At 32.5% G+C, this 15,901-nt stretch overlaps 1 protein-coding gene across 3 annotated transcripts in view; it reads left to right on the top strand.

Annotated features, from left to right (window-relative positions):
• The window catches only part of KIFAP3 (kinesin associated protein 3), a 151,016-nt gene that overhangs the window by 72,260 nt on the left and 62,855 nt on the right, over window positions 1-15,901 (top strand). For all 3 annotated transcript variants that reach the window (XM_057726674.1, XM_057726676.1, XM_057726675.1), the window contains 6 exons: window positions 691-791; window positions 8,121-8,229; window positions 9,443-9,555; window positions 9,962-10,127; window positions 10,889-11,014; window positions 14,595-14,693. In XM_057726674.1, the coding sequence (XP_057582657.1) occupies window positions 691-791; window positions 8,121-8,229; window positions 9,443-9,555; window positions 9,962-10,127; window positions 10,889-11,014; window positions 14,595-14,693 (714 nt within the window). The remainder of the gene's footprint in view (window positions 1-690; window positions 792-8,120; window positions 8,230-9,442; window positions 9,556-9,961; window positions 10,128-10,888; window positions 11,015-14,594; window positions 14,694-15,901) is intronic.

The raw sequence follows: 15,901 nt of genomic DNA, 5'->3' as shown, positions 1-15,901 counted from the left end.
AAGGATTACATGACATATTAAAGTCCCATTTTATTTTTCAAATCTATGATACATCATTCACTTTTCTTTTTTCAGTTTCAAGGTGTATAAAACTAGAATAATCTTACCTCAGAAGTTCTGAGACAATCCTTAGACTATGCTTATTAGTCTATTATACCCTTTAGCATTTTATAGTCATGTATTTTTTTAATGTTGCAAATACTATTCTGCTTCTTTTATCATTTATATTATTTTTCCAGTTTCTGATTCATTGAAATTAAATATACTTTTTGTTTACTATTTCTTATACATTATCACTGTCAATGAAATGTGTTAATCATATATTTTGGTAATATCGTAAGGGTAGGGAGGCCAATGGCCAAATCTACTTTTTAATGGGCTGCTGAGAACAATTAATTCTGAGGTTTGTGGTTAATTTTTTTTAAAAGTATACCTTGTAAAATATACTTAATCTCTTGAAACTTAGTGATATTTCACAGATAGTGTGCTCCAAACTTTGGAATTGAAATAGGGAACTGAAAATATTTTCTAAGTTAGAGTTATATAAGGATTTTTTTGATTCAGTAGTTTTAAGTTTCAATGCATTAATTTGAGTGTGTTATATGAAAAAAATTAATTTCTCTGTGGTCATTCCATGCAAGGCATAGCATAATATAAAATCTCACCATATCCATGATTTCTTATTTCCAGGCAATGAGAACTACAAACAAATAGCAATGTGTGTTCTTTACCACATAAGCATGGATGACCGCTTTAAATCAATGTTTGCATACACTGACTGTATACCACAGGTAAGTGGTTTAAGAGTTTTTTAAAAAAGCATTAAAAAAAATGTGTTCTTCTCTTGATATGCCAGATAGCTTTTTTCTTTAAAAAGTCCCTCTTAAAAATAATATAAATTTGTTATATACAATCTGGAAAGTACAGAACAGTATAAAAATGAAAATAACTTTCTGTTATCCGAGACCCAGAGATAACCATTTAAAATTTTGGTACATTTTCTTCTACATAGTTAAAAAATAATGTATTGGGATTATATGCCATGTATAATTATGTATAGCTTTTTTTACTTAATATATCATTAAGTACTCTCCCATGTCATTGAACATTCCTCAAAAATTATTCACAATAGTTTATAATGTTCTGTTGCATAAGTATACCAGAATTTAAATATTGTTAAATTGTATTTTTAGCTTTTTTCCAATTTATCACATAAAAACTGATGTAAGTAAACATATATAAACAAATGAAATAATGTGGAATAAATATCATAGTATATAAAATCTTAACTACATCTCATTTTTTTCTTTACTGTAAATTCCTAAAAGTAGAATTACTAGGTCAAAAAGTATTTTGTGTAATTGACACAATATGGCCAAATTACCTTCTAAGAAGACGTGAGTTGATTTTTCGTGAGCTGATTTTTCCAACTATTATTTCACTTTCAGCAACACTGGATACTGTCATTTCTCTAAAAATGGAGTGGCTCTATTTCTTTTCATTTGCATTTTATTTGCATTTCTGTGAATACTGGTGAGGTTGAACATTTTTCAGATACTTATTGTTGATATTATGTTATAAATCATTCATGTCCCTTGATAGTTTTTCCATTGGCATGACAGTATTTTAGGATTAATAAATAAGATCTATATATATTCATTTTACAGAAAATAGTAATAACTATTTTAACTCCTTGTCATATTACAGATGTTTCCCAACTTTGTCATTTGCCCTTTAATTTTGTTTGTGGTTGACAGTTTTAAATGCTTTGCATTCTCTTATGGGAAAATGCTTCATCAAAATACTTTTATTTTTACAGCACTGTTCTCAAGAATGACTTTGACTATAACTCAGTTGCTTGATATGTTTCATGTGTTAGGTTTATTTGTCTTGAAGGAGTTTAGTGATTTTTTTTGTAGACTATAATGGTGGGGATTCTATACATATATAATTTTACTCGTAGGGAATTTACATTCATAGAATCACTATTGTGCCATCAAACTTCATTAAACTTAGCTCTACTAATTTGAATACTATCTGATGATTGGAACACTAATTGGGCTGACTTTTAATATTATTTTTTATAATATGGCTTTGTAAAATAGAAGAAGCAAAATTGCAGGATGTGTAATTTAAAATAAAAATAACACTTTTAAAAGACACTGGAAGAATGTGAATAGTAAGTCATACTTATTAAAGTAATCCTCTTAAGACTCCTGCTAGGTAATTCCTTATTAGCCTAATGTAAGTTATTATATGTATATTATTTGGGAAATAATTATGTAGTAAAAAATAGACCATAATTTTTCTTTTTATTAATTCTTGTTAATTATTATATTCATCCAGAATTAATAAGACAGTTATAAAAATTGAATTTGCTATTCCATAATTTTAATACTTTATCTACATGCAGTTAAAAACTGATAAACTCTCAAGGATAATTTCTTAGGCTTTTATATCATGGGATAAACTAATTATGCTTATTTACAGAAAGCAGACATCCTTCAGATATACAGCATATTTTATCTAAAACGGCAAGGCTTCCTATAGAGGTAACACATGTCAGACTATAGCTGATGCAAAGTGTAATCAAACTCTTTGTCAAACAAGTTTTCAATAAAAGAGTAGCCATGTCAAAGGGAGATTAGAGGTGATTTACTACAGTCTCACTTCATATGTTCTGAGGGGTTTTGATTCACAGTTTGGAAGGGTGTTCCTTTTCCAATCCCATTTAATGTCAGAACTTTATTGACTGCCGGATATGAATTGGAAAGCAGTGATGAAAGAATGATATTTTTGTCTAGATTGACTGTTTTTATCCAGATTAGATTTTGAAGAGAATAACATTAAATAAAAGAGAAACAAACGTAAACTTTAAAAAGGTGGAAAACTTAATCTGTTAAATATTTAATTTGGAGTTACCTTTCTCTCTATACCCTAGAATTTACTATCTCAAACATAAAATGTAAAACTTTATTTTTAATAAATAATCAGAAATAGGACTTCCCTGGTGGTGCAGTGGTTAAGAATCCCCCTGCCAATGCAGGGGACACAGGTTCAAGCCCTGGTCTGGGAAGATCCCACATGCTGCAGAGCAACTAAGCCCATACACCACAACTACTGAGCCTGCGTTCTAGAGCCCGTGAACCACAACTACTGAGCCCACATGCCACAACTACTGAAGCCCTCTCGCCTAGAAGCTTGTGTTCCGCAACAAGAGAAACCACCGCAATGAGAAGCCTGCTCATCACAATGAAAAGCAACCCCCACTCGCTGCAACTAGAGAAAGCCCGTGTGCAGCAACAAAGACCCAACACAGCCAAAAATAAATAAATATATAAGTAAATAAACAGAAATAAAAGCATGTTTCAGTTACTTTTGAGACATTATTATTATTGCAGTTGAAGATTTTGTAGAAGATTCTCCCATACCTTTTCAAGGACAGTATTCATGTATGTTTCCTTGCCAGATGATTTTCTAACATCAGACGTTTCTGCTGGAGGGTTTTCAGAATATTTATGATCTGTATTTCATAAATAGAATCTTCCAAAATTCATTCAGTGGTCAGTGTTTTGGGGTTTTAGTTTATTATATTTTGTTTTTAAAAGCTCAACCCTGTAAGAATAGTGAGGGTATGTTATCAAATTATGTTGTAAACATCTTGAAACTTTTTAATATTAGGCCATATTTTGAGAAACCAGATGATACTCTAGAATAGTGTGTTTGTTCCTAAAGTGCTATCTAGCCTATAACTTGTACTTTGTAAGGCTCAACTTTGACATATTTGGGGAAAAGTTGGCATAGTTTGATTGCCACCCAGTGCTAATTGTAAAAGTGCATTATAAAATAAAAGAATCCTGGAAAGCAAATTTGGGATTACATTGAAATTTCCAAGCTTCCTTTAGGAGTTAAAAAAATATTCTTTTCAGAAGCATTGACTACTCGAAGTAATGTTTATGATATTAGCAAAGCTTTAAACCCATTTGCAATAGAACTGATTAACCTACTTAATAAATTAAACCATATCTGAGGTTTGGAATATATTAGAGTTAATGTAATACTCTGTTCACTTTGAAATTATGCATATTAGTTTTTGCTTAGTAGATATTGTCAAGTATTACAAATGAATTTTTCAAATGAGAAACCTAAAATAACTTTGAAAGTGGGAAAGCAGTGGTTCAATTGTCGTTCATACTCATTTCAGTGATCAAAAAGAATGTGGCATATGATCATATTCTTTTATTACATTAGATATATATGTAAAGGAACTTTATAAACTGTAAAACACTGTACACAAGTAAGGTGCCATTAGTAAATGGTTCTCATTATTTTGGAACCACTCAGAGGCCAGCTTAAATACTCCTTTTCTTATATATGTTTTATAAGATGAACCTATACTTTTAAAAATTTCTGCATCAGAATTTTATTAGTCCAAAAAACAGTGTCTTAGCAGTGTGCTCATGGAATAGCTTTTCATCAATAAGTTTAACCTAAAGAGGTTGTATCTAGTACATGATCTTTGGGGGGAAAATGTTTCTGTTGATTTCTCATTCTTAAAGAGATGGGCTTTGGTGGAGATAGATTGTGAGATGCTCTAACATAAGCCTATAATTAGAGTTCACTTTTGTAAATTATTTAACATTCAGAGTAGGTGTTAGAAATTCAACATGCCCCATAATCTCTCCCACTATTATGTTGCTTTGCTTCTTTTGTACTTTATTGCTTCCAATTATCCAATATATTCTAATTTTTTTTCCTCTGTTATGCCGCTATTCTGTAAAACTTGAGGGTCAGGGCAAGTCTCTATTTATATATGATCTTAATGGTCTCAGTGGGTGAATTGTTTCAGGTAAGCATACACTGGGATAACCAGGAGTTAATGGTTGTATTCTAATAATAGTTAAGAGTACACATTAACAGTTCATTGTTGTTTAGACCTCAAAGATGCATGTTTTGTTTAAATAGGTGCAAATGCCATCCAGATGCTTATAAAAGTATTTATTGGTAATAGAATGGCCAATCAAGGTACATGTTTAGGTAATGATGTCATGGTGTTATTTAATATTTTACCCTAGAACAGTGTGCAAGAATCTTCATAGTAATCCACATGTTTTCCACCGCAGTTGTCCTATTTGGCCCCTCTTTGATCTACATGCTTCTTTTTAGCTGAATGCTGGTAAACGTCCTCTCTGACAGCCCCCTTTGCTCCTGCCTGCCATTATCTGCTGAAGTTCAGAAACCAGAGCATCACTTCAAACAGCAGAGTTAGGGAGTAGCCAGTCAGAAGAGATTCCTGAGGCATGCAAAGTTCTGGCATAATCATTCCAAGATGTTTGGGTAGGGGGGTGGGGGTTGTAGAGGTGTACGTGAATACAGAGAGCTGTGGGGGTTGGCCTCTGGTCACTGGTAAATAAGTGAAGTCAGGTGCCAGAGAGTCTAGACACAGTGATTTCAGTCCTGGGTCTTTGGTATCTGATACTCAATATGGGACTTGTCTGATTGAACACTATTGCCTCCTCATTGCACAGGCTGAAGCCCTTTTAGTGCCTTCCTATTAAATTAGCAAAAGATGACAATGGACATAGTTAAAGCAGAACAAATCTAGTTTTAATATTTCCTAGTTGTCAGCAATTACACTTTTGAAGTGCTGTGGGTAGCAATCAAATTAAAGACAATGTTGCCTGTGGAGTTTGAACTAAACTATTTTAAAATGTGAATACTTTAATTAAAATTGAAGTGTTTCTCTTTCCTATTATGAAAAACTAATTTTATATCATGATATATTTCATTCACATTTAGTCCTGATTTCTCTTGATTTGGGGATATGGGGGGTTGGATAAGATTTTAAATGATGCATTATTTTTAAAAAAGCTAGCTCCTGAATATTTCACCATAGGTCTTAATGTGGAAATTACAAAAGCAAGGCAAAACAAAACCCCTCAGCTTCTAATACATCACCTGTAACACCACTTTTAAGGGCGAATTTCATAAACAAGGTTAATTTCAAGTAAATAGCAACAGATATTTTGTATTGTTAAGCATTGCATTGATGTAACAAACAGACTTTTGTTATTTTTAAAAAGCTTCTTGTATCAGGAGAAGTTTGGAAAAAATCTATAATAGTCTTTTAATTAGAGTATAAAAAACATACTCTATATATTTACATTTGAGGATTGTCATCTATATTTTTATTAATTTGTAATTTAATTTCAATAGGCAGTTAATAGGTAGAAAAATCTGTTAAATGTATATCTAGTAAACTAAGATTATTTTATCTTTGCCATTGAGTTTTTTTGTTCTGCAACATTATTGTTAGTGATTAAAGATTCCATTAGCAGCAACATTTATGTTAAAGCGGTGCTGTCTGGGAAAAGGCATGATACATGCCAGCCATTCACCAGCTATAGTGTTTTTATGGTTCTCAGCAAATAGTGAATTTTATATATATACATATAGTTTTGTTAGAATTATGTCTAAGTACTTTTTGGAGCAATTGTAAGTGGATTTGTGTTTTTAATTTTGGTTTCCAGTTGTTCACTGCTAGCATGTAGAAATAAGATTGATTGTTGTATGTTGACTATGTATTCTTTTTGAAACTTAGAAGTTCTTTGGAACTGACATAGAGAATAACCAAAGCAAGATTTAACAGAATAGGGTCTAACCAGTCAACAAAGGCATGTTAGATCTAAAAAGATATTACCTGAGATAAAACATAAGAAATTTTTAGGTTATAAATTTTAGGATTGACTTCCATATGTTGTTAGCAATTTGACTAAGAGAAAAATATGTAATAGATACTAAGTTAATTTGCTATTTATCAATAATAGTAGACTAGCTTCTCAAAAGTATAGCATAAGGCTTGTTTGTTTCTTCTTTATTATATAGCAACTCTCATCATGACAAATCCAGGTTACTGCTAAATGGCCTAAGTAGCCTACCTTTTCTTTCCTGCTTTTCTGTCTGCTGCTTCTCAGACCCATTTTCCCTTTCTCTTATCATTAAGTAGAGTTCTTTTCTTATTTTATGCACACTCCCAAATGATTGGGTCCAGCCTTGAAGTTTCAATTATCACCAAAAATGACAATTGCTAAAATTATACCTTCAGCCCAAACATGTCTTCTAAACTTATGTTTATAACTTTTACTGACTATCTGCATTAAACTATCATATAGGCAGCTTAAATTCAAGCATATCCAACCAAAATTACTGTCTTCCCTTTAAAGTTTTCTCCTACCCTAGTTTCTGTCTTTTGGTAAATGTTAGCACCACCATCCATGTTGTTGTTTAGGGTGGAAACCTGAGAGTTATCTTTGACCTTTCGTCTCCCTCAGGTGGAAACCTGAGAATTGAGAATCATCTTTAATCCCAACATCTAGTCAGTTATTAAATCCCAATTTGATTCTCTTTCCTAAATATACCTCTGAGCCATCCTTTTTATCTCTATCCCCACTGCTCTACCTAGTCCAGGCAACCATCATCCTACCTGGACTTTCCCACTAGCCCCTTAGATGGTTTTACCACATTTTCTTACCCTATTTCAGTCTGTTTTATACACTGGCCAGATCTTTTTGAAACATAAGTCTTATCCTGACACATCCTTATTTGGAAGCCTTTAATGTGATCCCACTTTCCTTAGGATGAAGCCTAAAATCCTTAACATGTACTTCAAGGCCCTGCATGATCTGCCTTTACCTTCTTTTTTCTTACTACTGTTTCCCTCCATGCTCCAACCATGCTTGCCTTTTAATTCTTCAGAAGAATGACATCTTTTTCTTGCCTTGTAACCTTTGCACAAGCTGTTTTCTTTGCCCAGAATGCTCTACTTCTACACAATATTTTAGATTCTTAAAATGCAAAGGCTTTTTAATCTAATATTTCTCTTATATTCTCCACTGTACTTGGAAGTTCATATTGAATGCCGAGCATCTAATAGTTCATTAAGCGTTTATTCATTCAGTTATTCAATAGTAAAAGCCTGCCACTTCTATGTTGAAAATGTAATTGTAGTCTATCATTTCCAACATACAATCTGAGATAACATATTGTGATAAAACACTGCCTGTATTTTCTTGTGTGTTTGGGGTTTGTTTGAGTAAAATATGTCTTGTGCTTCTTGCTAGTTAATGAAGATGCTCTTTGAATGTTCGGATGAACGAATTGACTTGGAACTCATTTCTTTCTGCATTAATCTTGCTGCTAACAAAAGGAATGTACAGCTTATCTGTGAAGGTTAGTGCCTTTGCGCTTGATCAGTAACCTCTTTCATATATCGGCATGTGATGGAAAATAGATGACAAAGAATTAAGAATTATAGTAAATATGTAAATCCTATTTTTAAATAGTTTTCAAAATCATAGCTATAATCCTTAAATGTCAGACTTGGAATATTTCTTACATCATGAGTGGAAGCACTTACCCTTTTTATAAACCATTTGGTCAATTACCATTCATTGAAATTTTATTTTTAAAAATATTTTCTAGAGAAATAAAGCTTTTTATTTGCAAAGCAATCTGTTACAGTGTAAGATGCTGCAATGCAAATGTATTTGGTAGTTTTTTCTATAGTATCTTCATAAAATGATTTTTCATACATTATGATATTTCAGAGTTGTGCAATAGTTTTTCTTATTTGAGAAGTATCCACGTTCATTATAAAAAACACAAATGAGCAAATAGGAAAAAATTAAAAATTTTACTCCCACTATTCAGAGATAATCACAGGTAAAACTTTGGTCAATGCTTCTGCATATCTTTAAATTAAAATGGGATTCTGTCTAATACTCAGATATTAACTTTTTTAAAGTTAATATCTGAATGTCATTCCATGTGATTAAATACTTTTATAAAACATAATTGCCATTAGGTGCAAAATAATTCATTAAAGGATTTACCATACTGTAACCTGCTATTTTGGATACTTTGTTGCCACTTCTTTTCTGTTACAAGCAATGCTGCAGTAATTTTTCTTTCTCTGACTCTCTCATGTTTCCGTTTTTATATTAGGATAAATTCCTAGAAGTACAATTTTTATGGGTCAAAAAGTTTTTACATTTTAAAACTTTGTGGTACATATTTCATACACATGCTGTTCCATTTATGTGAAATTCTAGAAGAGGCAAAACTAATCTGTGTTTAAAAAGAAAAAATAAAAAGAGGAAGAGGAAAAGGAGGAGAAAAGAAGAAAAGTAATTGTATTGGGGGACTAAGATCGACTAAGCACAAGGGAATTTTCTGTAGTGAATGGAAATATTCTGTATCTTGACATGGGTATGAACTGCACAGGGGCATACATTTATTAAAATTAATCATTTATGTATTAAAATTAAGATTTATGTATTTTCTGTGTGTAAACAGATTTTTTGAGAACTAAAAATTGTAAAAATCATTAAATTTAAATGAACCCTAATTTTGGGGGGGGAAATTTTTCTGTTTTTATTATCAGGAAATGGGCTGAAGATGCTCATGAAGAGGGCTCTGAAGTTCAAGGATCCATTGCTGATGAAAATGATTAGGAACATTTCCCAGCATGATGGACCAACTAAAAATTTATTTATTGTAAGTATAGTTTTTGGCTTTCTGTCTATTAAAATAGCCTGAGAATTGAAGCTTTAAAGTGCTGTGTTTGGAAATAGAACTCTTCCTTAGCTCTTGTCAAATATTAATTCATGACCCAAGTTGGTTTTTCTGTTATCAACTTCCTTGTCAGTTTAGCTCCTAGAAATCTCAACCTCAGTTTTAATGTTGCTTTTGTTTTATGATCCCTGTCCCTAAACTTTCCATCCTCACTCCAGTTTGCTTGCTTCAAGCCAGTTCACCATAGGCTCCCTTAGCAATTTAGCTCAAGGTTATTTAAACAGGAGAATCACATTTGATACATTTTCTTCCTGTGGGTTAAATTATTAGATTAGTTCTTCTGCAGAAATCATATTTTAAATTTGTATTAAAATTCTATTTTATTCAGGATTATGTTGGGGACCTTGCCGCTCAAATCTCTAATGATGAAGAGGAGGAGTTTGTGATTGAATGTTTAGGAACTCTTGCAAATTTGACCATTCCAGACTTAGACTGGGAATTGGTTCTTAAGGAGTATAAGCTGGTTCCATACCTCAAGGATAAATTAAAACCAGGTCTGTGCTAAATATTTCACTTCTACATAATCATTAAATTATTTCTTTCTGTTGTGGGTGAGGCTGCTAGAGCAGTATTTTGTGACCATTATTATACTTCGTAACACATTTTCTTCCCACACCTCTAGTTCTAGCCCTAGTTCTAATTTCTTTCTCTCAGAAAGGCAGTCACTAGTTCTTCTCTTATATGTGTGTACTCTTTTCCCTAACAATATGTTTTTTTAATACTAGTTTCCCTTTCTTATCCTGCCTTCTTATTTTTTTTATCCTGTCTTTTTAAAATTACCAAATACCATTCCTCTCTACGTGAATTCACATACACACAAAATTCTTTGAGGCACTCAAATGACTGTTCTATTTTCTGTGTTTATATTGTCATTCATTTGTATTTTCAAAGACTTATTTCCACCTCTCTGCTGCTCCCCCACCACGAACTATCATCATGGAATGAACTTCTGTGAACATGGAATTTTGGAAAAAGGACAAATTTATAAGCATGTTAAGGATTCATAAGAACTGATTTAATAGCTTTCAGTACCTTTTCTGTGAATTAGGATTTTAGCATTATAAAAGGGTTTGTATCAGGACATTTTTTTTTAAAGAACTTTTATCGAGATATAATTGACATGCAATAAACTGCATATATTTAAAGTGTACAATTTGATATTTTTTTTTCTTATTAGTAATGTGTATGTGGCAATCTCAATCTCCCAATTATCAGGACATTTCAATGAAAACTTTCTATGATTTGACTTTACTAGGTGCTGCAGAAGATGACCTTGTTTTAGAAGTGGTTATAATGATTGGAACTGTATCTATGGATGACTCTTGTGCTGCATTGCTAGCCAAATCTGGGGTAATCCCTGCGCTCATTGAGTTGCTTAATGGTAAATTAGAATTTATCTTAATTTATTTTTATGCTAATATATAAACAGGATATGAGTTTCGATTTTTAAATGTAAAATCTGCAGTCATGAAATATTATTTATCTTGTTGCATTACTCATAGCAACTTAAATTATATAGTTAGGAAAATGAATTAAATATACCTTTACTGGGATTAGATAGCATAATATCGAATAACTTTAGGTTGCAAAGTTAGGAATGTTGCTAGAAAGTGATTCAGGACCAATTTTACAGACACTACGGTCTTCTTGTCAGCCTTGAACAACTAATATTCTACCATTTCATCTTTATGTTGAGCTTTGTTTTGGTTGAATTGGATCTCTTATCCTGTGCAAACCCTTTTTTTAATATCTTGATTTCTAATCAGAAGAGTTTATTTGAAAGCCAATTCTAATCATCATATCCCCTCCTAGATTGATATATAGTATTGTCCTCTAAACTTTTGGCAGTAAAGAAAATGTTCTCTATCTCCACTGAATATATGTGGCTATTGAGTACTTGAAATGTGGCTATTGGGACTGAGAACCTGGATGTTAAATTAAATTAAATTTAAAATGCCTAATAGTTACAATATTAAACTGCAGAGGCCTAGGTAGTCTTCCCCTTACCTTTGTTTTGCTCCTAAGAGCCCAGGGTTCATTCATTGTTTTCCATATTGCTCAGGTCACCATAGCAAAATACCACAGACTTGGTGGCTTAAACAACAGAAATATATTTTCTTATAGTTCAGAGGCTGGGAAATTTATCAGGGTGCCAGCCAGTTTGATTGCTGGTGAGGTCTTTCTTCCTGGCTTGCATAGGACCACCTTCTTGTTGTGTCCTAACATCCTCATATGGCAGGGGGGCGGGGGGTGAGGGGGAGAGGGAGAAAGAGAAAGCACAAGCACACACAAGTGCTCTGGTATCCCTTCTTATAAGGTTACTAATCCTATGACCTCATTTAACCTTAATTATTTCCTGATATCCGCATCTCCAAATAGTCACATTTGTGATTAGGGCTTCAACATATGAGTTTTGGAGGGATGCAATTTGCCCATAGCAGATATACATTAAAAGTGGCTAATTAGTATAGAAGTTAAATATACTAATATGGAAAGCTTAAAAAGACCCTCTAATCTCAGTCTTTCCTGTACCAGATATTATATATATATATAGTATTGTTTTTAATAGTCTTTTTTTGAAGTGTACATAAAGAAAAATACACAAATTATAACTATATATAGCACAATGATTTTCAGAATGAGTGCTCTCATGTTATGCCCACTAATGGAAGGAAATAAAACATTACTAGCACCCTGGAACTCCCTCTCCTGCCACCTCCCACTCATTACCACCTCTCCAGAGTGGTTTCTGTTTTTCTTTTTACCACCCATTGATGAATTTTGCTTGGTTTTCAACTTTTTAGAAATAGAATCTTGTTTCTTTTGCCCTGTGTTTTAAACGTGAGATTCATCTATGTTTTGTACAGAACTGTTTCTTTTTATTGCTGTGTAAATAAATATACCACTCTTTGTCATTTCTACTATTGATTGATAGTAGGATGGTTGTTTCTGTTTGTTTTTTAAGGGAGAAGGGCTACGTAATGCTCCTGTGAACATTCTTAAACATTTCATTTAGTGAACATATTTACTCATTTCTGTTAGACACATACTTAGGAGTAGAACAGAGTACACATATATTTGGCTTTAGAAATAATGACAGTCTGTTTTCCAAAGTAGTTGTGCCAGTTTTCAGTCCCACCAGCAACGTCCAAAAGTTCCAGTTATTCTACATCACCAACGTATTTCATCATCCAGCCTCTTTAATTGTAGTCTTCGCAGTAGTATCTCATCGTGGTTTTAATTGCCATCTCCCTAATAATTAATGAAATTGAGTACCTATTTGTGTTTGTTGGCTGTTGGAGATGGCTAATAAAGTGAGGTGCCTATTTAAGTCTTTTGCCCATTTTCCTCTTCTAAATCTTTAAAAGTTTGATTTGTTAAATTCTTTAACATAATGCATTTTAATGGTCATCTAGAGAGAGTGCCTCCATATTTGAAGTATTTCTACAAATAGTGTATTTGTATTTACTTTGGTACACGCTTCTCACAGCCAGGAGTTTTCAGATTAGAAATAATTAAAAGACTAAGTAGTTGGGAGGTGAAAGTAAAAACAATGTAGTTGGCAGAACGAGAATGAGGATTTGCCCTTGAATTGCTGTCCCACATTGATTATAACTGAGAGAGAAGCTAACAGAGCCAGCTCAGTGTTTTACTGTATTTTAATGTTCTCTGGCATGTGGTTATCGCAGGCAAAGGCTGTATGTATTTTTCTCTTTTTATGAAATATATAGATTTTCAAGATTAAAACCATTAGAGTTAAGTAAGGCAACAGTATACACCAAGAAAGTAATTAATAAAATTTTAACCCAAGTAGTCTAAGAGAGTGGTACTTTGGCAAGTTAGTGAGGAAAGTTCCTTGGAACAGCTGAACTTTGAGGGGACCACAGTTCATTCCACACAACTAGTTGGATGCTCTGTTGACCTGTAAATCTTTGTCTAACAGATAGCACTGAACTGTTGCCACGAGTTGATAGCAAACTGTTATTAAATCAGATTTTATAACCAGTACCTAAAAATTCTATAAGTATGTCTTTTTCTACAAGTATTTCTGTAAGTATTTGCTTTTGCCATTACATATATTAATCAGTGGCCATCTGCTATTCTGTCTTCTTTTTATGATAATAAACATTTCTTAGTTTGTATAATTATATAACATTCCTTTTTACTAGTATAATTAATTAGATTGGAACTAAAATTACTTTATTACTTCATACCAATAAGTAAAGTTTAGTTTTGTTAGCATTATTCAACAAAGAAAAATACCTATTTATAATAGTCTAATTTCTCCTCAAAATTTAGAATTTAGAAGGTGTAATTTTTTAAGAACCATTTTTCTCATGTGAGGTCATTATAGAGACAAAGTAGAACTAGATTTATTTTACAGATTAGAATTATTTAAAGAATTTTTTTATGAGGAACAAAAAAAAAAAATCCCCATCGGTAGTGTTAAGTGTTGCCGTTTCATCTTAAGGACTTAGAATTTAATTTAATCAGTTTCTTTTAGTGGCAAAATATAGTGAAAATTACATAAAAGCACTGTTACTATTCTCTTTAACCTGTCTTGTTTCTCAGTTCTTCCTAGATACAACCTTTTGAGATGAGCAGTTTCAAGTAGTGTGGTTTGGACTCAGAGATGATATAATTTCTCTCTTCAAAATCTTTTTTAGTTTTGTATTTCAAAGTAATTTAACCTATTTAGTTTAACCACAACCAAATTTAGTAAAACTTCTGAAAATGTATTATGAAATTTTCTGACCAATCATCATCATGTAATTTAGAAAAAAACACCTAAGACATAAACGATATATGCCACCCATACATTATAAATTATTTAAATTGATTGTCCTTTACCTGTCTCCTTGTCACCTTTAGTTTTTCTCATTCTGCACTTTTCCCCTCAATGTTTTTCAGTTTTGTTTATAACGGTATTCTTTTATTTGAAGTTTTCTGTTTCCTTTCAGCTCAACAAGAAGATGATGAATTTGTGTGTCAGATAATTTATGTCTTCTACCAAATGGTTTTCCACCAAGCCACAAGAGATGTCATAATCAAGGAAACACGTATCCTTTCATTGTTTACCATAGATAATGACACTTCACATATTCAGAAAAGATGCATATTTAGGTATTTTTTCTTGCAAGTGTTCAAATATTGTAAAAAAATATCAAGCTTTGAAATAATTTAGAAGGCAAGCTATTTTTCATAGAAGCTATTTACCCCAGGTTTCCTAAGAAACCTAACAGGTATATCATAACTTCCTTCTCTATTAACATAACTTAAATGCCACAGGTTCCTAGGACTATCCTTAATCCTCTTTTAATCTTACCTTATTCACTATACGTGGGAAAACACGTCTGCTATTCCCATGACTTCAGCTACTAGCTATATGCTAGTAAGTATTTGATATCTTCAAAACCTCTTTCTTGAGTCCCAGGCATTTGTTGCTGACTGCCACGTGGATGTCTTCCACCTACCTAAGGGGGGATAGTATGGCATAGCCTATAAAGCATTATAATTAAATAGCCCTAATTTTAAATTACCTTTACCACTTACTAGCTGCAGGACCTTGGATAAGTTACTTAACCTCCTTGAGCATATAATCTTGCATGTATAAAATGGCCATAATATTATTAAAATAAAAAGACCTCCTATAGGATTGCTGTCAGTATTGGTGGATTTAAATCACCTGTAATAGTTCCCAACACAGAGAGATACTCAGAAATTGTTGTTTTATCACTATTGCATCCAAAAGGGTACTCAATATTGCTAACAGCTACCTCGCAAAAAGTCTGCCCTCTCTGTTCATGGTGGATAACAGTGTCACCCAGCGAGTCCCTTAGTTGAAAATTTTGTGTCTGCTCTCTCTTTTACTACACATAATTAATTATTCATTTATTCTGCAAATATTTATCAAGTTCTGACCATCTAATAGATAGTGTTTCAAGTGCTGGACATATAAAAAAGTCAGTCCCTATACTAAGGAATTTATAGTCTAATTGGAAGGCTATGTAAGTAAATCAGTATAAAATTAAAATCCAGTGTAATCAGTGTCATAAAGGTATATACATTGGGCACAGGAGAGGATATATATAAACCAAGTCTGGGGATGTCATGAAAGGCTAGCAGTGGATGTGGTACCTAAGCTGAATCTTCTTGGTTGGTTGGTTGTTTGTTTAAATTGTGCTGGTCTGCTTATTCATGTACAGAAAAAAAATCTGCTTTCAAATACTGCATAAAATCATCTTTACCCATATGAAAAATTTAAATT

This window comes from Hippopotamus amphibius, chromosome 3 (genome assembly GCF_030028045.1).
Source record: "Hippopotamus amphibius kiboko isolate mHipAmp2 chromosome 3, mHipAmp2.hap2, whole genome shotgun sequence".
NCBI lineage: Eukaryota > Metazoa > Chordata > Mammalia > Artiodactyla > Hippopotamidae > Hippopotamus > Hippopotamus amphibius.
Note: the sequence above shows the minus strand (reverse complement) of the source record. Positions and strands in the feature narration are given on the sequence as shown.